Genomic DNA, 22,558 nt, shown 5'->3' with positions numbered 1-22,558 from the left:
TGTCGAATTTCCCCTCTCTGCACAGGACGCGATACGAAAAGGACGCGTCGTGAGTTCGAATCGTCGTCGTCGTCGTTGTCACCGTCGATCGGTGTTGGTCTCTGTGATCGTCCTGGATGTGCTGCTTTTGTTTCCAACAGCGCAAGCGCACCGCCCGCGCTCATGACCATTCTACCCACCAGGGCTAGGACTCTTGTTGAAGGTGATAGGAGGCCCATCGCAAGTCGAAGACTCGAACGGGCTGTCGTACTTCGGCACGTCGACGCGCAGTTGCTTCTTATCAGACGCGTGGCTCTAGCCTCAAGGAACAATGGCGGAGGCACTGTTGCAATACATTCATCATGGTGAGTTTGATGGGTCAAATGTCGTGACTTAATCCGATGCTTACAGATTGAAATGCACATCCGCAGAGCGCCAGGAGCCAGGCTCGATGCTCTGCGCTCAGCACTGTCTCAACGCCTTGCTACAGCGCAACATCTACGATGCCGCCCAGCTAGCCGACATTGCCACCCAGCTCGATTCTCTGGAGGCTGCACAGCTGGACATGAACGAATTCGCGCATAGACGGAATGATCAATCCAACCTCAATATGGACGACTCTGGCTTCTTTTCTGTAGGCGTTGTGGAAGCTGCGCTACAAGCTTGGAGCTTGAAGATGGTCCGATGGCGCAGCGCCGAGATGGTACCATTCCATTCAAATCCAGAGACGTCGCAGCTAGCGTTCGTTCTGAACTTTGAGTCGCACTGGTTCACCATCAGGAGCTTTGGCCCACGCGCAAAATACTGGTTCAATCTCAACTCTTTCTTCAAGAAGCCGCAGTATGTCGGCAACTTCTACCTAAGCGAGCTGCTGCGTGCGGCCGAGAACGAGCGATATTCCGTATTTGCTATCCGACCAGCCGACGACTCGGTCGGCGAACAATCTTTTTACGTATCGCAGGCTGACGAAGTGGCGGACGCCATCCCGCCGGAGATGGCATCTTCCTCCAAACCTTCTGGCGATCCCTCCGCACAAGGTCTGCACCCCGCTACCGAGCAGATCGACTTAACTGGCGACGACGACGATGCGGAACTGCAGGCCGCCTTGCAGGCTTCTCTGCGGGACATACCTGCAGATTCCGAGGAGAGTACCAGCGCAACCAGAGCCCGGCAACATAATTCTGCTGTTGATGCTTCAAGGACCAGCGCTTTGCGGACATCTGCATCTTCATCACGCTCAGGCTCACGCTCAGGTACCGCCTCTCCGCATACACCAGCAAACCGAGCTGGGCAACCCAGCGCTAGTGGCGGGCGGCGGAGAAAGGCTCACCGAGGAGACGCAGCAGGAGAAGATGCAATGCGAGGATCAAATGCAGTTGCGCCGAACAGTAGCATCAGCCGACTACCTCGACGAGGGCAGAACAGCTTCCTGACACACTCCACAAGTAGCACTGGCACATTGGGCATTCCGAACGCCTTGGAAGTAGACGAGAATATTGGAGACGGCACGTTCCAGGTCATTGCGTCCTCTTCACGCCGCTCGCCGTTTTTACATCCCGCGCTACGTGGGACGATTGAGGGTGCCGAAGCCGATGACGAAGAGGTGGACCTTCTGCACTCTTCGAGTGCCCCATCGCGTCCGCCCATGCGGCATGCTGTAGCACCAGTGATCGACGTCGATGCATTCGACGACGACAACGATTTAGATGAGCTTCTCCCAGGTGACAACGCCTCGATCGATCCATTCAAAATCCGCGGGGCGCCGGAAGCAAGTGCACTGATTGGCCCGGCGCGCGACAGGGTCTACGACGACGAGGATGCCGCGTTGCAAGCTGCGCTGGCGGCCAGCATGGGCGACACGTCCGCGCTCGAGCGGCTGCAGGCTGGTAGGGGCGGTGGCGGCGACAGGGACGTCGCACATGCCCGTGCGACGGCTGCGGCCGTCATAGAAGCGTACCACACGCCGGCACCCGACGATGTTGAGCGCATCTCGCGCATGCGTGCTGAGGCGCGGGCCAAGGAGCAGTTAGAGCGCGAGCGGGCGGAGCGTCGTGTGAGAGGCGAGGTGTCACCCGTCAAGGAGAGCGCTTCCACCGCTAAGTGTAAGACCACGGGCGAAGAGGGAGAGGGAGAGAGCGATGAGGAAGAAGAGGCGGAAGAGGTGGAGCAGATCAGTCCTGAAGAGATCCGCAGGCGCAGACTGGCACGATTCGGCGGTGCTTGATGGCGATTAGCTGCATTTGCATCATAATCCAGAACGTACAGCAGACGCATGCGGCATTTGCAAGTGACGACTGCTTGATTCTGGTCTCTGCATTCGTTGAATCAGCAGGTATCGCTGACGTGGCAACATTGCAGAGAATTAGATATGACAAGTGTGTACAAGTGTGTACGGCAAATTTCTACATGTGGAGTGCACTGCTTTTCTCCCGAGCTGCTCACTTTGCCGTACCGCCCGTCCCGGTTTCGATGATCTCCACCCAATACATGTCAGGGTCGTAGATCTGTAAGCAGAGCGATTCCAACACCGTTTCAGCCGGTGCGTTTTTCAAAAGTGCGGACGAGCGCAGCAAACTTACGAAAGCGATGTGGCGCATCTTGCCGTCCTCGGGACGCTTCTTGAACTTGACGCCCATCGAGTCGAAACGCTTGACAGCTGTTTGCAGGTCATCAACTGCGATGCATGTGTGGCCGAAGCCCTGCTTCTCCTGCTCATTTCCGTTGACGTACACTTGACCCTCTTGGTTCTGTTGATGCACGGTCCGAGCCAAGCAGTGGTGGCCTCATTAGTATCTCTGATGGTATGAGCTGAAGCCACTATTGAAAAGCTTACCTCTGTCCCATGGTTCCAGGTCAGCTCGAGGAGTGCCTCGCGCTCTCCGCGCTTTTCAACTTTCTGGTGCTGGTATCCGAGGAAGTAGAGCGTGAAGTCACCTGCATTGTGCCTGGACGTCAAAAGCCTCTCAGTTCTCTGAAAATACATGCATTCGAATGACCCTGCGCGTCAGACTCACTCGTCAATCAAGTCCATCTGCGTGGAACGAGGAGGGAGCGCAAAAGGCGAAACCCCCGATGAGCGAGGTCAGCTTCGCGCAGCTTGCTCGCGATCGGGCAGGGGCAAACTCAACTCACGCCAAGGATGTCGCAATAGAAGTGCAGAGACGCCTTGGGGTCCTTCACACGGATCATGGTGTGGTTGAAGCGGTACGACGCGGTCTCGGCTGTGCGCGGCATCTTGACTAATTCGCTGATGTACAATGACCTAAAGAGTGGATATGCTTACCTGGGCTTGCTGTGCAAAGAGCTGCGCGCCGGGGTGAACTGAGAAGTGATTAGGCAAGATTTTTTGATGCTGCTTGTGCGCGCAGAAATGCCTGGCTTGATCGTCGAAAGCAAACGAGGACACAACAGCGACAGCGGCAGCACCAGCAGAAGCGTGTATGACAAGACGGCGGTGTGGGCGTGCTTGAGGCTCAACGATCCTTTATGGAAGCAAAGGAAGGCCCCGTGAAGAAAGGAAAGATGGGCGTGCGCCTGGAGGATGTCGTGTGCAATCGAGACTTGCCATTCCATCACCGTTACTGCCGTAACGTCGTCGTCATCATCAAAATGCATCAATCCCGCGATCAGCGAAGCGTGCCTAAAGGCCGCTGCTGCCAGCGGCTCTTCTCTTTGTTCATAAAGCAAGCTCGTGGATCCCCCAACGTCAGGTGGCTCGTGCGCACAGCGCCCGCTGAACCTTTTTCCTTTTCTTTCTTTCTTTCTTTCTTTCTTTCTTTCAGGCAACATGAGCAGGTTTAAAAGAAAGAACTGCCCACCATCGTCGGACGACGGCCATCGCCGAGTCGGGTAGGCACGCCAGACTGAATGAATCTTGACGAGCACCCCATATGACCTCAAAGGCAGGCAAGGGCGCCGCTTGGTAAATGGATTGCAATTTCAAGAGTGTGCACTTCCTGACAGGTCGCGTTCGGAAATAAGAGTAGCAACGAGCCAGAGTGCCTTCGCAGATCCCGAATTGAAACTTTAAATGCTCAGTACCGCCTCAGCAATCCATCTGTGCCAGCCAGCCAAACTCTGCCTTGCGGATCCAACCGTGCTTTCTCGACGCTATCGCAGTCCCACTCTGCGTACTCCTCGACAACCTCTGGGGCGACGCTAAAGTTTTCGTCTCTCTGACCTGTGAGGATCGGCCGCAAGCTGGCGCGGTACGGAAGACCGTCGGATGTCGCGACGACGATGTCCAGGCTACTTGCCGCAGTATTGCTTGAGACGAGTCGCAGATCGTTGATTGCGGCTCCATTACGCCTCCAACAGCCCAAAAGACTCCGGGGTGTTGAGCGCCCATCCGTCGACGGTGCATCGTCTGTTTGCGTCGCCTCACCTTCGCGCGCGTTTCCACTTCCGGAAGAGAGTGAGGAGCTGAGCATCCGGTCGTCATGCAGTGCTATCACACCCTCTCTGCTGCCTGCCGCAATGATGTGCCGTTCGCTATCCCAATCAAGGGAGAAGAGAGGGCCGGGCGCTGATTGGTCCCATATGTCTGAAGCAGCAGGGGGCGAGCCAGGAGGGAATGCTTTGAGAGCGGGGATAAGTGCTGCACTCCGCCTGGCGCCCAGGTCATGCAATTCGATCCTCCCCGATGAAAGAGCCGTCGCAAGCAGTTTGCCTTGTGAGTTTCCTCCGGTTGCGTCCGCGGAGTGCCGTTGAAGGACAAGTGCATTAATGGAGCTGAAGCGTTCGCTGGCGAAGAGGCCTATCTGTTTATTAGCACCCACGTCCCACAAGCGAACAGTACCGTCTGCTCCCGCCGTAAGCACTTCTCTTCCGCGATCGATAATCTCGCTGCAGAGAATGGCGCGCTTGTGTCCTTTGAATGTGCGTGGATTCGAGTCCTCTAACGCAGAGAAGATCCGCGCTGTAAGGTCGGAAGAGGTAGTTAGAATCACTATGAAACATGAGTAGAGCCCAAATCAGCATCAGAAAAGTAGCGCATTTTAGTTAAAGAACATTTGGAAGTGCGTTGATGATAGCAAGCAAGGCATGGCACCTCACCCTCTCCGCTTGGGAAGAATCGGGCACTTCTGACGTCTCCAACATGACCCGTCAGAGGCAGCACCCTTTCCCTCTCAGTTTGCGCTTGTCTTGCGGCCATTTTTGCTTGTGCAAGCTTCTCTATCCTTTCTCCTTCGTCAAGAGGCTCGCCTGTAGTTATTGCCCTTGTGCTATCATCTTGTGGCAGCACATTCTCTGAACACCGGTCGCCTTGATTGGTGCGGCCGACATAGAGCGCACCATCGTCACCACCCACAACGTAGAGATTGTTCGAAATTGGACTGATATCTAAGGCCGATATTCCTGCCCGCGTCTTGATGCATGTCTGAATGTGCCTTCGAGAGAATCTGACCTTGGTTGGGCCAGCGTGTATCTGGTTGCTGCGCTTGCGTGCTGAACGGTCTTGCAAATTGGTCATCGAGCCATCGTTGCCTTTCGGAGTTCGGACAGTGAAGTCGGCCTACGTAGAGCCGGAGCAAGTGCAACATATTAGCATGGATCATTCCCTATCATCTTGGAAATCACTCACATATGATCCAGTGACCCTCTCAATCGCAAATTCACCATCCTTCACAGTGAGCGCAACGCCACCGGCAGTGTTCCTCTGCTCCTCAGCAGAGCCGCGCGTCTTGGCGACGCACGGCTCCAAAAGCAATTTCCCATGCACACTAGCATTGGGTGCATTTTGAGCGTAGATGGATACCCAAGCGGTTTCTTGCGGCAGAATGGACTGAGACACGTCAGCGAATGCAGCTGGATATGTCGGCTGGACCGAAATGTACGGGACGTGCGCCATCTTGCGGAGACTAGTACATGGGCGTCGTCCGGCGTACGGATCAGGGTGCCTTTTCTCGCTGGCCAGTAAGCTGTGAGCCTCGGCTGCGAACTCAAAGGGGGGGAGTTGTCGAATACAACCCGAAGGAGTCGCGCCGTGTTCAATTCGAGTGGCGAGTGACGACCGAGGGAGGCAAGACGGGAAAAGAAGCATTCATTCTTTTTCCAGAAAAACGCCTTTCTTTATATTGATATATATTTACATCGACTGACAGCTCCCATATTCAGTCACAGTAGTGGTCTAGCGGTTAAGATATCACTTTCCCATGAGCATTGGCGCCTGAATTGGCGAGATAAAGTGAGGGTCCCGGGTTCGAACCCCGGCTACTGTATTTTTTTGGTTCCGCCATGAAACCACTCATCGCTTTTCATATTTGCCAAAAATCCTTGATTTCTATTTCCCTTCAGCCCACGTAGAGCGAAGAGTAAAACGGTATGGCGTCCGGGGACACACGGGATTCCATAGCTCTCACCGTAATTTGTGTGGTGAGGGGGATTAGCTCCTGACAACTCTGACGTGTGGTGAGTGAATTCCACTTGATGGCGCAAGGTAATGGCTGCTTCAAATCTCAACTTGTGGAAGGCATCGTTTCCGTATGGCTCACAATATGGCGACTGCCAAGTAAAAATACACGGCAAAGAGAGCCAGCAGCAGTCCTAGATCCTTCAAAGCTGGAACCAAACCTGTCACTCTGCGCCGTACCTGCTTGGCACGTGCATCCCGAGCTCCGCTCCCCATCGTAGGTAGCAGCTTGTACGTGTCTGAGGCCTTTTTGCGATGTGTCGACAGTCGGAACGGTAGGACTTTGCCGAAAATCGATGCCAAGGTTGAGTTGTGTACAGCTGTAAGAACGAAGAGCCCGCATAATGTGAGCATCCCGTAAGCCTTGATTGACAAGCCGACACGGTCAGGAAGCAGACACGGAGTGTAGGCCATCGAAGGGTTGGTCGCGTCCTGCGTAGAGCTGGGCGCGAAGAGCGTAATGCGGGCAAAGCCTGGCTTGCGAACCCCCATGGTCATCGACATGCTCTTTACCGTGAGTTCTGGCAGATCTTCCCTGCCGAAGTCCTGCACAGTGGGGCCAAGTGCGCCTGAGGTACTGCTGGCATTGTGCACATACTCGCAGTGGTCGTGATCATCGCCGGAGAGGACTGCACCACCACTCCAGCCAATCTTCTTCACAATCCAATCTGAAACCGGTTTGCTGAGGAGGTTTTGGTACGTGTCGTACCTATCCGTGTCTTGATACAAGCCACGACTCGGGTGCTCCCTGCGCACTCCATGTTTGCGTGAGCGAGTTTCGATGTCGCAGTTGTTCTCAGCGATTCCTGGTGTCGGCCTCCAAAGTGGAACATGGCTAAAAATCACGCGTGGCCGATGCTGCTCCTTCGATCGCTCTTTGCTGAGTGACTCAACAAAGTCATAGGTGCTGGGAAAAGCTTGGCGTACGAGCTTGTCGAGAGGCTGTCCGTAGGGCGCAATATTCGGCCGGGTATCGCGCTGCATGGCGATCAGATCCATGGCGTCGAGAAGCACGATCTCGTGTGTGGTGGAATGCCCTCCTACAGACACATGAAAAACAGCATTTAAGGACCGCGTAGCCTTGGCAGATGCGGATGGGGTGACCGCTTGGAAGCGCTGTGGGCCTTGGCTGACCACAGGTGCCCCGTAGCGCTCAGTGAAGCGTCGTTTCGCGCGCGAGTCCGACTCTACGTCGCTGGCCTGCCCCATCTTTCGAGGAATGGGCACATCGTGATTTCCTACCGTGTAGAGGAAAGGAAGCTCGGAAGGCCTGGGCAGTAAACGAAACCGTTCATCGGCTGAGGAAGCACGGTGGGAATTGCGCCGACGTTGAGACCGCTGGAAGGGAAATAAATGGTCGAAGTGGTCGTACATGCGCACCCATCTTCAGATTATAGAGGTCAGTAATGGTTCATACTAGCTACTGGCAATGTCATTGTGTACTCACTCTTCGTCCGTCTGCGAGCGCCGCCCTTCATCTGTGAGGTCTCCAAGCCAGACAACCGCATCGACTCGCTCAGACGAGTCCGTGTCCCATTTTCGTAGAAGAGCACGGTAAACTTTGCGAATGTAATGATCTGCAAGCCATGGTGGGAGTCTTCGAAGCCATGGCGTCAAATTTGGATACGCATGCGTCCACAGAATTTGCGGGTCGGCGAGAACAAGTAGGTGGAAGGCTTCATCCGATCGCTCGTCTGTTTGGGGCACAACTGCTCTCTTCGTGCGTGAGGCTTGCGAGGCGGGCGTTAGAGATGGCCATGGACAGGAAGCGGTCGAAGCGGCTCGATTGAACACCTCGAGCTCGACGATCCAGATGGAGGTGATAATGGCAAGCCCGATGGCGTACAGATGCCGGTGCGGTGAGCGCCATAGCAAGGCCCTATCAGTCCAAATATTCGCGCGCTCGCGAGCCTGAGGATCACGAGCCATTGTCTTTCCCGCTGCTCTAGCTTTAAGTTGATGGCCGTGCAAAACAAGTGGGAAAGATGCGCTTTCGCGAGACTGTTGGATGAGTAAGATGGTGTTGCACAAATCTGTGGCGGATGAAGGCAAGATGAGGTGCTGTTGAGTTGAGACCTAAGAGCGCTTGGTCGTTGGTACGAGATATGAGAGTGGGGCGTTGGTCTGTCGTCATTCTGGGTTTGAGAACCGCCATAAATAATGACATGTGCCAGGACCCCCACTCTATCATTTCACATTCCCCATCCATCCTCAGTATTCAATTTGCGGCTCATCAGCTAGAGCGGCCCTGGGGAGAAGTTGCGACAAGCATATTTTCCCCTACACCAGAGGACGATCCAACACGCCATGGAGTCAGTACTTTACGGACCACCGCGCTTGGCGAAAGCCCCCGCACGACATTGGATCACTTCAGACTTTCGCGATGTGGATGACAGGGTTCGTGGCGGCAGTTCTCGGAGCACACTCAGGCTAATCGGCCAAGATATAAGAACATCTGTCACGCCTGATGTCAAACGCAAGGAGAAGGCGAAAGAGCCTAGTGAAGACATTGAGAACATTGGAGAAGTTGTCTTCGAGGGCTTCTTGGGTGTGTTGCACATTCTGTCCCAGCATTCCCATTTTGCATTCGTCATGCTGATCCTGTATTTGCGCCAGACACGACCACATTGGGGGGTGCAGGATTTTCCTCTCAGGTTTGTTCAACCGGGTTCCCTTGGAGCGTTAGCCAAGAGCAATTTCGAGGGCTTGCTCTACGATATCGGCAGCCGTCTCCGTCAGTGCAGCCGGAAGAAAAACAACCAGGAGGCGGGAACACGCCAGTGACTTCCTACGTTATCCAACTGAAGATGGCCGTGCCGGAGAGTCGACCAGACGGAAGGAGGGAAAGCGTTGTTGCATACGAATGGGAGTTTGACACGAATACTGCCGCGGCAAAAGAAACGCCAGTAGGTCAGCTCGTTCGGGTTGCTGCAGATTGGAGTGCCTTTCGGCCAACCTATCGGGGCAGGCCGAAGGATGGTGCAGAACCTCTCGATCCTGCCAAGGTCAAGGAATGGAGCATCATGGCTCGTAGTAATTTCGGCGTAAGTGAGCAGGCTCAGTGATAATCGACCTGCCTCTGAGACCGTATCCCTTCCCACAGTCTCAATCTGGCTCATTTCTGCTGCAAATTGCTGCACTTTCAGCCATTCATTCGACTACAAATCTGCTTGCCACAGGTAAAGAGACCAACAAGAACCTCATGCACCCTGTCGACCGTACGTCTGGCGAGTACTACGGCTTCGCGCTGTTCATATTTGCAACTGTCATGTGGGCGCTTTGGTGCTTATGGGCGCTACTCCCTGACAGCGCTCTAAAATGGCTGGGAGTGGAGTGGTATCCTAATAGGTGAGAAAGACCATTGGTACTTCCGGGAATCAAGGAGAGCGTCGCTAAATTTATGTTGTCGTCGCTTCAGAGAATGGGCGTATCTCATTCCAGCTTGGAGCCTCATGACGGTATTGCTGACGTACATTGGGTTCATGGCACTGAATATTTACAACACGCCATCTCACGAAGATCTGCGAACGGTCACAGGTGGGCTGCGAAACATTTCGCGTATGCTCTCAACTTCTTGTTTTAATGATCGTCCTCTTGCTGTCTTTTGCAGACTCTCACGCGAATGTCCTCCCTCAGCCTGGCGCCTTGGCCGGAATGCGCATCAGCGAGACCGGCCAAGAGCAGGGTCCTCTTGCTGCTGGCATCTACGATCTTCCGCTAGGAATGGTCAGCCGTGCCTTGTATCTCGACCAAGAATGAAGCAGCAGCATGTGCGGGCAAATTGAGGCAGGGCATCACCAAACGAGGTGCTTTGAGAACATATGGTAGGCGAGCCGACTAGTCAACTGCCACAGCTGCAACTCCTCGATGCTCCACCATTTCTCGTCTTGATTTTCTCTGGCCATCCACTCTCTGCCAGTCTCTACCCCTCTCTCAATCTCTTCTGCGTAATCGACTCCAGCATCCATAGAGCAGCGTTCTCGTCATCATGTGCGCCCATAGGAAAAGAAAAAGAAAAAAAGGCAGCGTGCGTGGGGCTTTCAAAAAAGAATTTATTGGACGGTCTCGGCGGACTGACACACATGCATGAGAGCTGCACATAATTTGGAACTATATATATATATTTACACATGTGCGATCAAGGAATCGCCTTCTCAGCAAGGCTCAAGAGGCAAGAAGCAGCAGTTTAACGACGCATTTGCTGTGCAGTTGTGACCGAGGATAAGAAACGCAGTGCTTTGAATAAGCTATAATTCTGCATCGTGTGTGCACATTTGCCACGGTCAAATGCATGGGGTCAAGCGTGCGCGTCTATCTGCGGAGGCCAAGGCCCAGCGAAAGGTAAAAGAGCAGTCCAAGCTCCAAGCATACCTTCAATTAGAGACGCACTTTTTTGAATTGGTGCGTTGGGAGCGCTGCTTGAGGCAAGGTCGAATCTATGGCTCATTTCTGACCTCTTACGGCTCTAGAAAGATGCTGATGTCTGTTCGGAAGACTCGCTCGAGGTGACGGGCAAGCTACTCTCGTTCAATCCTGAACATTACACAGCATGGAACTTCCGAAGACGCATTCTGGATCGCCTATTTGCGCATGACTCGAGGAGTGCATCTTTAAACCAGGCGGCCAAAAAAGACTTCTTCGCAGCCGCTCGTGAGGAGGCAAGCGGTGTCCACGCCGACAGTACTCGCTCTAGACGGTGGCTCCTCGACGCCGATCTGGAGCTGACAGAAGCCGCGCTGCGCTCGCACCCTAAGGTGTATTGGATTTGGAACCACCGCCAATGGTGCCTCGAAGAATACCCAGATGCTCCCGTGACGGCTGAGGAAGATGACACTGGTGCAGAAACGAGCAAGGAGGCGACGGCGGCGGCACGCCTTGCCGCTGTCGAGCAGAAATGGCGATTGGAGATGAGGCTCGTTGACAAGATGCTCGATCTTGATGGACGCAATTGTGAGGGCCTTGTAGATCTGTCTCTCATCAACGAACCCACTTTCTGACAGAAACAGCTCTTCTTATGGGCAGTCCATGGTTGGAATTACCGCCGCTACCTCCTAACGCAGCTCGCGCGCGCTTCTGCTGAGACAGGCAGCACTGATGGAAGCAGCAGCGCATCGTCTGCGCGCGCGCCGCCGCCTGTCTTTCCCGAGAACCTCTCGCCCGTCCTCATCAGATCGGAGCTATCCTATACGCTCAGCAAGATCGAGAAGGACTTTTCCAACTTCTCCGCATGGCATCAGCGCCAGCTGCTCTACTCGCGTCAATGGCAATTACAAGCGGCTACCCGTTCGGACTCGGGCTCGTCAGCCTTAACCAAGGCGAACGACTTGGCGCGCGAGTTCGAGCTGGTGCAGCAGGCCATGTACACGGATCCGAGTGATCAGAGCGTGTGGCTGTACCATCGCTGGCTCGTGGAGGAGGACCCTCGTGCGGAGGTGTTGGATCGGGAGATCAAAGCGGTGGAGGAGTTGCTCGAGATTGAACCAGACTCGAAGTGTGAGTGTTCGCTTGTCACGCTGCAGCCGTGTTGGGTTTTCAGGCAACCATCCTCCTCCCTACATTTTGCTCATGCACGACATTGTTTCTGTTGATCGACATTACAGGGTCGATGCAGAGCATAGTGCACTATCGCTCACTGCGCAGAACGCTTCATAGCAAGATTGATGAGCAGCAGGACCTGGCCGAGGAGCGGCGCTTGCTGCAAGCCCTCGTCATCATCGACCCAGATCGACGACGGCGGTATGAGGATGAGCTTTGCAAGCGCATATGAGAAAGAATATTCCTGCAAGAAGTGTATGTATGCACCAAGGACTAGTGGAATACATTGATTCGCTAGCTCTGCGCCTCCTGGTGGTCTTCCTCCCCTTCGTTGACCAGCCGGCCGACGATGCCATACTTTCCTTTGAAGTGGTTCATCCACTCGACCATGTTGGTGCGCTCCATATTACTGAGGCCATCCAGGCTGGCGATCGGCTGGTCGAGCGGCGTGAGCATGTCCGGCTCGAAGCTCTGCTTGGCCATGCCGATCGACGCGTCTCGGCCGGCGAAGATGGCATATGGTCCGCCTGGGCCGTAGAAGTTCTTGCCTGCTGTAACATCGTATACCTCGCGACCGATGGCGAGGAGGATGCGCGTACTCGGGTCGTTGGCCGAGGAGGATGTGTGCTCGCTGTTCTTATCCTTGCCGCGGTCGTCTTCGGCAAATGCGTACCCTCCGATGTCTTCTTCCTCTTCCTCTACATCGTTGGACCCGCGACTCTGCTCATGTGACTGCCCTGCTGCACCCGCCGCGCCAAAGGCAATGTCGCCCTTGACTCTGCGCTGCTCGGCCAGCCTGCGCTCCGCGGCGGCCTTTGCATTCGCGCCATCGCGGCGCTCGTCATACGTTGCGTGCACGTCGCGGTCGCTGAGTGCGATGCCGGAGCCGTCGTGAAGGGCCAGCGTGCGCGGGGTGTACACGGTCCACTTGATACTGGGCGGGTGGTAGCTTGGCAGGAAGCTGTATGCGCTTCCGGCAGACGCGGCAGACAAGCGCGATGTCAGACCCGCCCGGCGCCGCGTGGCTTCCAGTGCCAGCTCGTCGCTCGTCGCAGCAGGTAACGACCCATTCGCGGCAGAGCCAGCTGCTGCGTTCTTGAGCCTGCGCAGGTAATTTCTCCATCTCCGTTTGGTGGCCTGTGTCGTTCCTGTACCGGGAAGCCCGTGCAGCTTGGCTTGCGCCATTGTCGGGTACTCCTTGAGGAAGTGTGCCGACGTTGTTGGCTCGAACAGGAAGGAAGGTTTCAGGAGTGGAAGGAGGAGATAGAGGAGCAGTGCGAGGAGGCTAAGGTTGAGCGGGTTGAGGAAGAGCGGACGGAGAGCATGGGGCAGCCGGTCGTGTATGGATGCGGCATAGCCGTGCGTGAAGCCGACCGCATCGGTCAATTTGACCACAGTCTGCTGCATCAATTCAGACATGTTGCCTCAAAGTCGATCTGCCACAGCTGGGAAGGGCTGGCTGGCTGGCTACAGCGCCACCTACGGCGGGGTGTACAAGATGAGAGACGATCAGAGTTGATACACACTGGTACAATGGATAGAGCAGGTCCACGAATGTGGAGTATGTGCAAAGGTTCTAGCCGGCACCATGTATGCTGTATGAATCTTTTTGGCTGTGCCAACACTCAGCCTTACTTGGGAAGGCTCATCGCTGCGTCAGGCGTTAAAGGTGTCGGAACTCGGAACTCGGCCACCCTTCAGCGCAAGCCTTCTTTTAGGGTTAATACGGCCCGCAGGGTGATGGAAGTCGCGGAGGAGGGTGGATGCGATCGATCGTGAGTGTTAGTGTGCCTGCGGGGGTGGGACAGTGGGCACTTGGTGAGTGCGGGCTGTGGTTGGGAGGCGGCTTTACGGGCCACAGCCAAAAGCCATGTCAAGTGAAATGTTGCCCGCGTCCGCCAGCGAAATGCAGCATATCCCCGCAAGCACCATCATCGCATCCATACCGCGCGCTACACACACAGAGAGCTCGTCGTTCACTCATCTTGAGACCAGCTACAGCTAGGGGAACATTATAAAAGCACCACCGTCTTTGTCTTTGTCGCATCTGCTGTGCTGCTTCTCGTCAAACCCTATACGATCCTGCCCGCGGGCGCGCTTTGTACCACCTCAGGCTAGCGCCGCGACGCTGCTAGATTCAATACCTTGCTCGCTTGCCTGCTTGCCTGCCCACACACCCACCACTAGTGTCAACCACCCATAGCACACCCTTCCCCCAACACGCACAAAGATGGTACCTGAAGTGACCGCAACGCAAGTACAGGCACATGGGGCGGACTCCACCCACGGCAACAACACCAAGGCCATCACCCCGGCTGGCACCACCGCGCAGCCCGCCAATGGCAGCGCAAACACCGAGAACCCCAACCAGGGCGTCGGAGAGGCGATCATGTACCATGCGCAGGCCATAGTCTGCAACAATAAGGGCACTTCTGGCAAGGAGACAGGAAAGACGTTCGCAGCGCAGGACAAACTGCCCAAGCTGCCCATCCCGAAGCTAGAGGACACGTGCCGGAGATACCTGCACTCTCTGCAGCCACTGCAGGTGAGCGTCGGAGAATTTCCCACGCAGAGCACCGCTTGATTTCCTTGCCATACCTCTGACGCATGCCGAAACAGGAGCCCGACGACCATGAACAGACCAAAAAAGTCGTTGAAGAATTTCTCAAGAATGAAGGGCCAAGGTTGCACAAGAACCTGGAAGAGTATGCAGCCTCGCGGACGAGCTACATCTCCGAGTTCTGGGACGAGAGCTATCTTCAAGCCTCCGAATCTGTCGTGCTCAACCTCAATCCTTTCTTCATACTTGAGTGCGTATGCCCTCGCCCAACTGCAGATATCTCAAGCTGAAAAAGGTTCAACATCTCTCCCTACATTTCAGAGACGACCCGACGCCTTCACGCGGAAACCAGCTGATGCGTACCACCAATTTGATCCTCGCCTCCCTCGCATTCATCCATGACATGCGAAACGGCGTGCTGGAGCCAGACAGGGTCCGCGGCACGCCTCTTGATATGTACCAATACACCCGTCTCTTTGGCACGGCAAGGATCCCGACCGCGCAAGGATGTCGCATGGTGTCGGCCGTTGAGTCGCGTCACATTGTCGTCTTCCGCCGTGGGCAGATGTATTGGTTCGATACGCTCGATGCCAAGCATCGCCCGCTGCTGTCGGAGCGTGCGCTGTTCGCAAACCTGCAAGCAATCTGCAATGACGCAGACAATGTCGACAGTCATGAGGTCGCCGCTGCGTCGCTCGGCGTGCTGTCGACCGAAAACCGGCGCGTGTGGTCCGCGCATCGCAACACACTGCACTCGGACCAGCACAACAGCAAGTGCCTGCAGGTCCTGGACACCGCGCTTTTCGTTGTTTGCATGGACGACTCGGAGCCCTCGTCGAGCGCCGAGCTGTGCAACAACATGCTCTGCGGGACGTACCAGCTCAGCAATCGCGTCCAGGTCGGCACATGCACGAACCGGTGGTACGACAAGCTGCAGATCATTGTGTGCGCCAACGGCGCTGCGGGTATCAACTTTGAGCACACTGGCGTCGATGGACACACGGTGCTGCGCTTCGTAGCAGACATATACACAGAGCTGATCATGCGCTTTGCCAAGTCGATCAACTCAGCGACTAAGTCGCTGTTTCAGGCCAAGACGTCGCCATATGCCAGGGGCATTGGAAGCAAGGCCAAGTCTATTCCAGAGGAGGAGGATGAAGAGGAGTATGAAGAGGAGTACGACACCGAACCGAAGAAGCTCGAGTGGAACCTGACGCCGCCGATCAAAGCGGCGATCCGCTTTGCCGAGTCTCGCCTGAGTGACTTGATCTGCCAGAACGAGTGCCAGGTGCTTGAGTTTGATCGGTACGGCAAGAACTTCATAACGCGGCACAAATTCTCGCCGGACGCGTTCGTCCAGATGGCCTTCCAGGCGGCGTACTACACGCTCTACGGTCGCTTCGAGACGACGTACGAGCCAGCGATGACCAAGGCGTTCCTGCACGGGCGCACCGAGGCCATACGCACGGTGCAGCCTGTGAGCGTCGACTTTTGCAAGGCGTTCGTCAGCGACAAAGCCGAGGTCCAGGAGAAGATCAACGCGCTGCGCAAGGCGTGCGACGCACATGCTAAGCTTTCGAAGGCTTGTGCCAGCGGACAAGGCCACGATCGACACCTGTATGCCATGCTCGCACTCTTCAAGAAGCAGCAGCAGATGGAAAAGGACAGTAAGAGCGGCAATGGCAACAGCAGGAGTAGCAGCTGCTGCACCGCGAATGGAAGCGGCGAGTCCACACCGGCGATCTTTGAAGACGCAGGCTACACCACCCTCAACCACACTGTCCTCTCCACATCCAACTGCGGCAACCCGGCGCTGCGGCTGTTCGGCTTTGGGCCTGTCGCACCGGACGGCTTCGGGCTGGGGTACATCATCAAGGACGACGCGATCAGCATCTGTGCGTCGTCGAAGCATCTGCAGACGAAGCGCTTCCTCGACACGCTGCGTGAGTACTTCCTCGAGATCCAGCGCATGATCATCAGTGTCTACAAGGCCGCCAACACACGCGCCGTCGAGACGTACATCGACCACTTTGGCGTCGAGTGCGATGTGCGCACCGGCCTGCCCATAGGCTCCAAGCGCCCATCCACTGCCGGCGCCAGTGCTTGCGCTGGCGCTACAGCGAACGGATACCCGGATGACTGGGACGTGTGGGAAAAGCAGGGTGGCGGAGTCAGCGGCTACTCGTTCTTCGACGCTGGCTCCGCTGCAGAGGTGCAGAAGCACAGGCGGAAGCGCTCCACCGGAAGTCGCGCGTTCAACGTCGGACGGAAGCTTGTGTACAACGAATATTCATGAGCCGCTCTGGCCCAAGAAACTTAGCATTGTCCCATTCTCGATACATACAGCATTCGATCAAACGTGTATTGCCGCATTTTTCCTGATCATAGTGTGGAGCATTCCCTGATCCCTCTGATTGTTACGCTTCTGGCGAGCGAGATATACGAAAAGTCCGATTTTGAGGCAAACCAAACATGCTTCAAGTAGCTAGACTTGGCGCCTAATTATTACAGTTTCAGTGACAGCCGCACGCAAGTGGCGTCTGCTGAGCGGAATACCTGGTGCATTGGAGCAACTTAAGAGCAGGCGAACCAAAAATAAAGCTGCATGAGCTTAAATCGAGAGAGAAAATGCGGAGTGCAAAGCGTGTGTGATAGGTAACAGCATCGGGAAGCGATAAAACAACTGAAATCGGAGTCGTGTGCCGCAATGTGGCGGTAGACTCGTGATAAGGCAAGGCTAGGCTTAGCGCTGCGTCAGATCAGAGCTACTTTCGTGGCTGTCATATTGATGATGCTGCAAAGGCGGGTCTTCGCCTTGCGTAAACTGACAGTGCGCGAGCGTGGCGATGGAAGTAAACGCCGCCATGGTGGTAGCGGCCTGCGCATAGCTGGATTGCTGGGGTGTGGCGGTGTGACCATCTTGGTGCTCCCACCAGGATAGTATGCGGCTGTGAGAAAATATGCTGCTGTCGGATGAAGTCAGCGCAGGCTGCGTGCTCCCTAAGCTAGCCGCGCTACTACTGCCAGAAGCTTGGCGCATGTGCTCCATGTACGAGGCATTTGGGCTGTTGTGATTCCACAGCGAGAGCGAGGTCACGGTAGGATTACCAGGCGTTGACCGTAATGCATTTGTCCCTGCCGCGGATGATGGCCCCGTAGTACAGAGAAGCGGAAGATGGTGGTTTGCAATTCCTCGTGGCTCTGGAGCACCGCTGTATGAGCGGGCCATGTCATGCGCGTGTCCGAAATCGCTATGCGGAGTTGGGCTTGAAGTGAGCGCTCCCAAGCTTCGCTGCGTCTGTAAGGGTTCCCAAGACACTCCTCGTTGCGAGACCGACGACGGCGCTGCTGTTCCTGCTGCATAAGACGGTGGCTGCAATATCTGCAGCTGCTGCTGCGCCTGCGAATAGCCGCACGACCAGTCTGGCGACTTGTACTTCTGGAAATCAGAAAGAGCAGCGGAAGGGTTCGCAGACAGGGATGATTGCTGCCCTGTTGTGCGGGCCGTTTGTGAAATTGCCTGTAGCTGGGCTTGTACGGCCAAATCTTGAAATTCGATCGAGCCTTGAAACGGGGCATTCACGTGGTTGAGCTGTTCGATGGCCTCTCTCAATTCCTGATAAGGGCCAACGATCACGTGTGTCATGACGGATGTTGCCTGTTGTCCCTCAGTAAAATCTGCACATTGCCGCCGCGCAGCCGTGCGCTTAAACTCTGCATCGGAGGACCAAAAACAGCTAGGGTCGGAGCGAAAGACTTCCATGAAGAAGGTCGGCGAGTGTTCGATCTTGATGGACACGTGACCTATCCATCCTTCAACCCCTTCCGCTTGCTCGGGCACAGTGGGGGCAAAGGGACCGTCGAACGTGATCTTCTGAACGATGGACCATGGTGTCTCGAGCTTGTAGCCAACAGATTCAGACTGCAGATACCAAGTGAGATTCTGCAGACGCCGCGAGAAGAAGCAGATGAGAAGACCGACGCGTCGCCACGTGCCAATGCAGAGCGAGTACGCCGGGATGACGGTAACGGCTGCAAGAAATCGAGCGAGTCAACAACTCGCCGTTGCGCAGCATTTCCAGTCTGCAGGTATTTACTTACACTCTGCGGTAGTGGCGTTGGTTGTGGACGTTGTCTTTCGTCTGCGGGATGACTCGCTCGCTCCTGCTTGTAATGGCAGAGGCACATGTACGGTCGAAGCAGATGATGCTTGCAGAGCGGTCTGGCTCCCTACGACCTCTCCTTTGCGCTTGAGCTTGGCGCGGCGATTTTGCATCCATATTTGAATTGACTGGAAAACGGAAAACGTTCGAAATTTGTTGAATGGTGAAAGTCACAGAAGCATTGCTACAGTGACAAGCAACTCACTCTTTCTGGCATAAGCAAGTCCCTTGCAAGTTGAGCACGCACTTGGCCAGTCGGGTTCCGATTGCTAGCAAAAAAATATTCCAGCTTGGCGATTTGCTCCGGACTGCATTTGTGTCGTTTCTTACGGTGCATTGCCTTGAAAGCATTTCCGATCAGCGGCACTGGCGCTTCGTCCGAATCTTCGTCGTTGGCAGAGGAGCAATCAGCTTCCGTGCAATCGGTAACCTTGCGCTTTAAAGACGTAGCCAAAGACGCGGATGCCCTCCGTTGTACGATTCTGTCAGGCCGATTGACTACGCCCGATCCGTCGGCCTTTTGCTTGTCCCCCATGTCTGATAGGCTTGGTGTTGCCGTCGGGCTGAATGATTCAGGAGAAGAAAGTAGTGGAGAGGCTGGTGCGTCAAGCCCGCGGGTTGCGCTTCGTGCAGAGATGGGAACAGGTTGTCCCAACGCCACAAATTCTTGTGTAGCTAGGCTCGATGCGGCTCCAGATCTGAAACCCCTTTCTTCTGGCAAAATACGTGCTCCTTGCCAAAGCTTAGTGGACTTGCGATCGCGCTCCACACACGCGTATGGGCCGGGACAACAGTGTATCCCAGAAGCAGAAGCTGTAGTGCCCCGAGGCGAAAGGGTTGCATACTTATTCTCTTGTTGAGAGAAGGTCGCATGTTGCTCAGAAGTGGAGGCTCGGGCTAACACATCTGGCAAATCGGTTTTCTTGAGCGATGTGGTCTGTGGCAATGTGGCAGATGGGCTACTGTCGTCCCCAGTGGTCATAGGATGGTGCGAAGTCTGCTCTGGCTCTTGAGTATGCAGATCGTCTGCGGGCAGGGGTTGAGCGCGCTCGTTACCCCTTAATTTGTCGTCAACAGGCACAGTACGGCCTGCATTGGACTGAGGCCACTCCGGCAAGACCAATGACCCGAAAGCAAAGCCGGAAGAGGGCATTTCGGCTGCGCTTGGTGTGTCATGTTGAAGTATGGTTCCATGATCCTCGGCATCTTTGCTTTCGGCCTTCTCGTGGAGTGCGCGTCCAAAGCTTGCTTCAGCTTCAGCCGATGGAGAAATCGCCGAAGCCTTTGTAGGACGTCGTGCCACAGTCAATATTCCATATTCTTGACTGGAGTGCACAGTCAGGATCGAGGAGAGCTCACCATGGAAGACGGAGGTCTTGATTCTGTAGCGCCAGACATGTTCAACATTGCTGGTTTGTCGCACGATGGACTTGTGTGAGCTTGTTTCGCTTGACAGTGCGATTTGACAAGCGATGCCAGCAGTGCGGCGGCGATTTTGCTCACCGATCTTTTTCCTGTCGGCTGTGCTGGGGACAGCGCACAGTCTTTCTTGGCTTCGGGTTGTAGCAAGCGATGCGAGCAGAAAAAGAGCACGGGAGCCAGTTTCGGAAGAAGCTCTATTTGTGGCGTGCGGCCGTGCAAGGCTGGACTCCCAGGAGCCGATCGCCTGCGATTCTACAATAATGGATGGCATGATAAAGTCAGCTACCATTCAGCCTTTCAGACCCAAATACCAGGCTCCAATGACAGAAGGAGAGACCGAAGTGGAATTAAACTTGGCCATAGCACAGTCACCAGCTCATACCGTCAAAAGATGCACCATCGCCATAGTGCGATGATGGTCATGAGACAGAATGCAATGCCAATAACTATCACAGATCGCACTCTTGATGGATGCGGCCTTGACGGTTGACTCTGACGATGCAAAAGCGGACGAAGAGAGCATATACGCCATTGCATTGTGCATCTGTCCGCCTTCGGCGACCACGACCGCCATCCAGAAAGCAGCTTCCATGCCTCGCCAGCGCTTTTTGAACAGTGGACGGATGCTTGCAAAGCAAATGAATCTCATTTAACCAACTGTGCAGCCCGCATCTCGTTACCTGCCGGCTCGTGTTAAATGTCTCTCGACCATGTGTTTGTGGTTGCAGAGCACTTGTACTTACGACTCACTACCCACATATGACTGACAGCAGCTGCTGTTGATGAGCTTTGTTTGATCTTGGCGGATCGATTGGTCTCTTTTGCTTTTGCCGCTGAAAGGGATGACAAGGATGAGGATGATGATGATGAAGACGACGCCATGAAGGTAGGAAAGTGAAATGAAGCGATGATAAAAAGGTGAGTGAGCCGCATGTGTATATGAAAACCCAGGGTCTTCAACGCAACAGCCACATCCATGCCAAATGCCAGCTCACGCTTTCCGCTGTTCGTGAATCATTCCTTCCTCATTATGCTGCTCAGCCGTCTCCAGCATGCAAATGACCCTTTCCTCTGCTTTCTTTCACGTCACGCAGCAAGAACGGGGGCCCGGCAGATGATAGCTCGGTACGCTGGCCCGCTTGTATCGTCGCCGGCCCGCATGCGCTTGCTCATCATCAAGCAGGTGGAGACAAATGAGCTGCTGTCGGATCCCGACTTCATTTGCGTTCCCTTCGTTTGACGGCAACTGCCACCACCTGCCGCATTTCATCCTTTGTCATACTCCCGCAGCCGTGTCGGCCATTAGCAGTGAAGATACTCCCAACAACGTAATCTGCTCTTTACCTCCGCGCCACGGCACATATTTCCAAGGTCCACACTCACCAGAATTAGCCCGGCTCTGAGTCTTAGTACATATAACTTGTGCGCCAATAGTTGCCGAAATAAGTCGTAAAGCCACATAGAATCCTTTGATTGAGCGTGGACTGGGCGTTGCATACCAGGTGCATTCACAAAGTCGCGTTGGTTGAAAGCAATGGTTTCCGTTTCTCAGATTCGGATGGATTGACGTTGAGGTCGTACATATCGTACTACAAGCTGCATGTTAAGCTTGGAAGAGCACACCTGCGACGATCGCAAGGTGCGAGTAATGCACTTCAGAGAGCGCCTCCTATAGGCGTCGCGTGCGCTTGCACTACGTGTGCCGGTAAGATTGGCCCCTTGATGGCCAGCCGCTGAGGGAGAAGCAAAGATGAACGCCCTGGTATCAACGCCACCAGCCCCACTATGTCCTGGCCTCCGCAGACTTTTGTGGTTCAGGAGGTTGAGAGCAGAACAAGGTGTGAGTTGCAGTGTGCTCCCAGCCACAACATGCCGTAAAGGTCAGAGGGAAGGTAGGCGAGGTTCCCAACAGCAAGTGATAACCAGCGCCAGGGAAAGAGAAAGACGGCTACAGTGAGTGACGACAAGCTTGGACCTCCAAGGAGGAAAATGAAGTCCTGTGGCTGTCGCTCCTAGCCGCAATTTCTTTTGACAATGGACATACTGACAGCCGCAAGCTGTCCTGATCCCAGCACTTTAAATCGTCCGAAAAGAAGGCGGCGTGGAACCGCTCCGGCTCGCTAAACTGGCTGAATCATGATGCCAAGATGATGTCAAGAGGCGATAGCGTCCTGCGTTGGTTCAACGCCTCTTTTCGTTGACCTGTACGCTGTCCTTGGCCGAGTACTGCAAAATCAAGCGTGTCGTCTTCCCTACTCAGGCAGGTGACTGGCAGGAAGCCTTAAATTAAGCCCTGTCCTGTCCTGTCCTGTCCTGCCTAGCTTCTTCTGTCTGCTTCAACGCCTGCCTCGTCGACGCAGTTTCACCGAGCTTCGACCCCTGCATTGGACACTGCCACAGTTTGCAGCGACAGGATCCACTGACAGGACACCGAGCATGCAGGCCGCTGTCGCCGGCTTATCAAAAACGCCAGCTATCTTGTCTCGC

At 55.0% G+C, this 22,558-nt stretch overlaps 10 protein-coding genes and 1 non-coding gene across 11 annotated transcripts; 5 read left to right on the top strand and 6 right to left on the bottom strand.

Moving 5' to 3' along the window:
* The first annotated feature begins 108 nt into the window (after window positions 1-108).
* On the top strand, window positions 109-2,379 carry K437DRAFT_95481 (Josephin-domain-containing protein). Its single transcript, XM_013390607.1, has 2 exons — window positions 109-344; window positions 411-2,379. The coding sequence occupies exons 1-2, from the start codon at window positions 311-313 to the stop codon at window positions 2,201-2,203; spliced, it is 1,827 nt and encodes a 608-aa protein (XP_013246061.1). The 5' UTR covers window positions 109-310; the 3' UTR covers window positions 2,204-2,379.
* Window positions 2,316-3,603, bottom strand: K437DRAFT_253235 (glyoxalase I). The gene is made up of 5 exons (XM_013390606.1): window positions 3,112-3,603; window positions 2,994-3,010; window positions 2,813-2,924; window positions 2,559-2,726; window positions 2,316-2,483 (listed from the first exon to the last, which is right to left on the bottom strand). The coding sequence occupies exons 1-5, from the start codon at window positions 3,211-3,213 to the stop codon at window positions 2,418-2,420; spliced, it is 465 nt and encodes a 154-aa protein (XP_013246060.1). The 5' UTR covers window positions 3,214-3,603; the 3' UTR covers window positions 2,316-2,417.
* K437DRAFT_95483 (uncharacterized protein) lies at window positions 3,111-3,993 on the bottom strand. Its single transcript, XM_013390605.1, has one exon. It carries the CDS (start codon window positions 3,766-3,768, stop codon window positions 3,259-3,261), a length of 510 nt encoding a protein of 169 aa, XP_013246059.1. The 5' UTR covers window positions 3,769-3,993; the 3' UTR covers window positions 3,111-3,258.
* K437DRAFT_271738 (uncharacterized protein) lies at window positions 3,893-5,914 on the bottom strand. The gene is made up of 3 exons (XM_013390604.1): window positions 5,564-5,914; window positions 5,035-5,494; window positions 3,893-4,927 (listed from the first exon to the last, which is right to left on the bottom strand). Exons 1-3 carry the CDS (start codon window positions 5,828-5,830, stop codon window positions 4,014-4,016), a joined length of 1,641 nt encoding a protein of 546 aa, XP_013246058.1. The 5' UTR covers window positions 5,831-5,914; the 3' UTR covers window positions 3,893-4,013.
* A 184-nt stretch (window positions 5,915-6,098) lies between these two features.
* Window positions 6,099-6,200, top strand: K437DRAFT_t2. The gene has a single exon. It is a non-coding gene; the product is annotated as a tRNA-Gly (tRNA).
* A 262-nt stretch (window positions 6,201-6,462) lies between these two features.
* Window positions 6,463-8,484, bottom strand: K437DRAFT_292420 (uncharacterized protein). The gene is made up of 2 exons (XM_013390603.1): window positions 7,839-8,484; window positions 6,463-7,775 (listed from the first exon to the last, which is right to left on the bottom strand). Exons 1-2 carry the CDS (start codon window positions 8,318-8,320, stop codon window positions 6,470-6,472), a joined length of 1,788 nt encoding a protein of 595 aa, XP_013246057.1. The 5' UTR covers window positions 8,321-8,484; the 3' UTR covers window positions 6,463-6,469.
* A 78-nt stretch (window positions 8,485-8,562) lies between these two features.
* On the top strand, window positions 8,563-10,232 carry K437DRAFT_95326 (CIA30-domain-containing protein). The gene is made up of 5 exons (XM_013390602.1): window positions 8,563-8,939; window positions 9,008-9,435; window positions 9,495-9,739; window positions 9,810-9,928; window positions 10,002-10,232. Exons 1-5 carry the CDS (start codon window positions 8,699-8,701, stop codon window positions 10,148-10,150), a joined length of 1,182 nt encoding a protein of 393 aa, XP_013246056.1. The 5' UTR covers window positions 8,563-8,698; the 3' UTR covers window positions 10,151-10,232.
* A 446-nt stretch (window positions 10,233-10,678) lies between these two features.
* Window positions 10,679-12,158, top strand: K437DRAFT_219208 (protein prenylyltransferase; the record flags this gene model as incomplete). Its single annotated transcript, XM_013390601.1, has 6 exons — window positions 10,679-10,792; window positions 10,861-11,041; window positions 11,123-11,341; window positions 11,414-11,504; window positions 11,562-11,884; window positions 11,992-12,158. 6 exons carry the CDS (start codon window positions 10,679-10,681, stop codon window positions 12,156-12,158), a joined length of 1,095 nt encoding a protein of 364 aa, XP_013246055.1.
* Window positions 11,992-13,479, bottom strand: K437DRAFT_253230 (uncharacterized protein). Its single transcript, XM_013390600.1, has one exon. The coding sequence runs from the start codon at window positions 13,343-13,345 to the stop codon at window positions 12,221-12,223; it is 1,125 nt and encodes a 374-aa protein (XP_013246054.1). The 5' UTR covers window positions 13,346-13,479; the 3' UTR covers window positions 11,992-12,220.
* Window positions 13,480-13,881: 402 nt separating this feature from the next.
* On the top strand, window positions 13,882-16,889 carry K437DRAFT_253229 (uncharacterized protein). Its single transcript, XM_013390599.1, has 3 exons — window positions 13,882-14,471; window positions 14,546-14,736; window positions 14,808-16,889. Exons 1-3 carry the CDS (start codon window positions 14,157-14,159, stop codon window positions 16,780-16,782), a joined length of 2,481 nt encoding a protein of 826 aa, XP_013246053.1. The 5' UTR covers window positions 13,882-14,156; the 3' UTR covers window positions 16,783-16,889.
* A 116-nt stretch (window positions 16,890-17,005) lies between these two features.
* Window positions 17,006-20,251, bottom strand: K437DRAFT_95032 (uncharacterized protein). The gene is made up of 4 exons (XM_013390598.1): window positions 20,009-20,251; window positions 18,855-19,931; window positions 18,588-18,777; window positions 17,006-18,518 (listed from the first exon to the last, which is right to left on the bottom strand). The coding sequence occupies exons 1-4, from the start codon at window positions 20,054-20,056 to the stop codon at window positions 17,230-17,232; spliced, it is 2,604 nt and encodes an 867-aa protein (XP_013246052.1). The 5' UTR covers window positions 20,057-20,251; the 3' UTR covers window positions 17,006-17,229.
* Window positions 20,252-22,558: the final 2,307 nt, after the last annotated feature.

Source organism: Tilletiaria anomala (assembly GCF_000711695.1).
Source record: "Tilletiaria anomala UBC 951 chromosome Unknown K437scaffold_3, whole genome shotgun sequence".
Lineage (NCBI taxonomy): Eukaryota > Fungi > Basidiomycota > Exobasidiomycetes > Georgefischeriales > Tilletiariaceae > Tilletiaria > Tilletiaria anomala.
This window is presented reverse-complemented; position numbering and strand designations above follow the sequence as displayed.

Coding starts and splice junctions, on each gene's coding strand:
- K437DRAFT_95481 (XM_013390607.1), top strand. CDS start 311: ATGGCGGAGGCACTGTTGCAATACATTCATCATG. Junction 345..410: donor GTTGCAATACATTCATCATG/GTGAGTTTGATG, acceptor GCACATCCGCAG/AGCGCCAGGAGCCAGGCTCG.
- K437DRAFT_253235 (XM_013390606.1), bottom strand. CDS start 3,213: ATGCCGCGCACAGCCGAGACCGCGTCGTACCGCTTCAACCACACCATG. Junction 2,727..2,812: donor CCTGGAACCATGGGACAGAG/GTAAGCTTTTCA, acceptor GTGCATCAACAG/AACCAAGAGGGTCAAGTGTA. Junction 2,484..2,558: donor AGATGCGCCACATCGCTTTC/GTAAGTTTGCTG, acceptor CTCTGCTTACAG/ATCTACGACCCTGACATGTA.
- K437DRAFT_95483 (XM_013390605.1), bottom strand. CDS start 3,768: ATGTTGCCTGAAAGAAAGAAAGAAAGAAAGAAAGAAAGAAAAGGAAAA.
- K437DRAFT_271738 (XM_013390604.1), bottom strand. CDS start 5,830: ATGGCGCACGTCCCGTACATTTCGGTCCAGCCGACATATCCAGCTGCA. Junction 5,495..5,563: donor AGAGGGTCACTGGATCATAT/GTGAGTGATTTC, acceptor GGCTCTACGTAG/GCCGACTTCACTGTCCGAAC. Junction 4,928..5,034: donor ATTCTTCCCAAGCGGAGAGG/GTGAGGTGCCAT, acceptor CATGTTTCATAG/TGATTCTAACTACCTCTTCC.
- K437DRAFT_292420 (XM_013390603.1), bottom strand. CDS start 8,320: ATGGCTCGTGATCCTCAGGCTCGCGAGCGCGCGAATATTTGGACTGAT. Junction 7,776..7,838: donor CGCTCGCAGACGGACGAAGA/GTGAGTACACAA, acceptor TATAATCTGAAG/ATGGGTGCGCATGTACGACC.
- K437DRAFT_95326 (XM_013390602.1), top strand. CDS start 8,699: ATGGAGTCAGTACTTTACGGACCACCGCGCTTGGCGAAAGCCCCCGCA. Junction 8,940..9,007: donor TGTCTTCGAGGGCTTCTTGG/GTGTGTTGCACA, acceptor TATTTGCGCCAG/ACACGACCACATTGGGGGGT. Junction 9,740..9,809: donor GTGGAGTGGTATCCTAATAG/GTGAGAAAGACC, acceptor TCGTCGCTTCAG/AGAATGGGCGTATCTCATTC.
- K437DRAFT_253230 (XM_013390600.1), bottom strand. CDS start 13,345: ATGTCTGAATTGATGCAGCAGACTGTGGTCAAATTGACCGATGCGGTC.
- K437DRAFT_253229 (XM_013390599.1), top strand. CDS start 14,157: ATGGTACCTGAAGTGACCGCAACGCAAGTACAGGCACATGGGGCGGAC. Junction 14,472..14,545: donor ACTCTCTGCAGCCACTGCAG/GTGAGCGTCGGA, acceptor ATGCCGAAACAG/GAGCCCGACGACCATGAACA. Junction 14,737..14,807: donor AATCCTTTCTTCATACTTGA/GTGCGTATGCCC, acceptor CCTACATTTCAG/AGACGACCCGACGCCTTCAC.
- K437DRAFT_95032 (XM_013390598.1), bottom strand. CDS start 20,056: ATGTTGAACATGTCTGGCGCTACAGAATCAAGACCTCCGTCTTCCATG. Junction 19,932..20,008: donor CAAGACCTCCGTCTTCCATG/GTGAGCTCTCCT, acceptor CGTCCTACAAAG/GCTTCGGCGATTTCTCCATC. Junction 18,519..18,587: donor CAACGCCACTACCGCAGAGT/GTAAGTAAATAC, acceptor GATTTCTTGCAG/CCGTTACCGTCATCCCGGCG.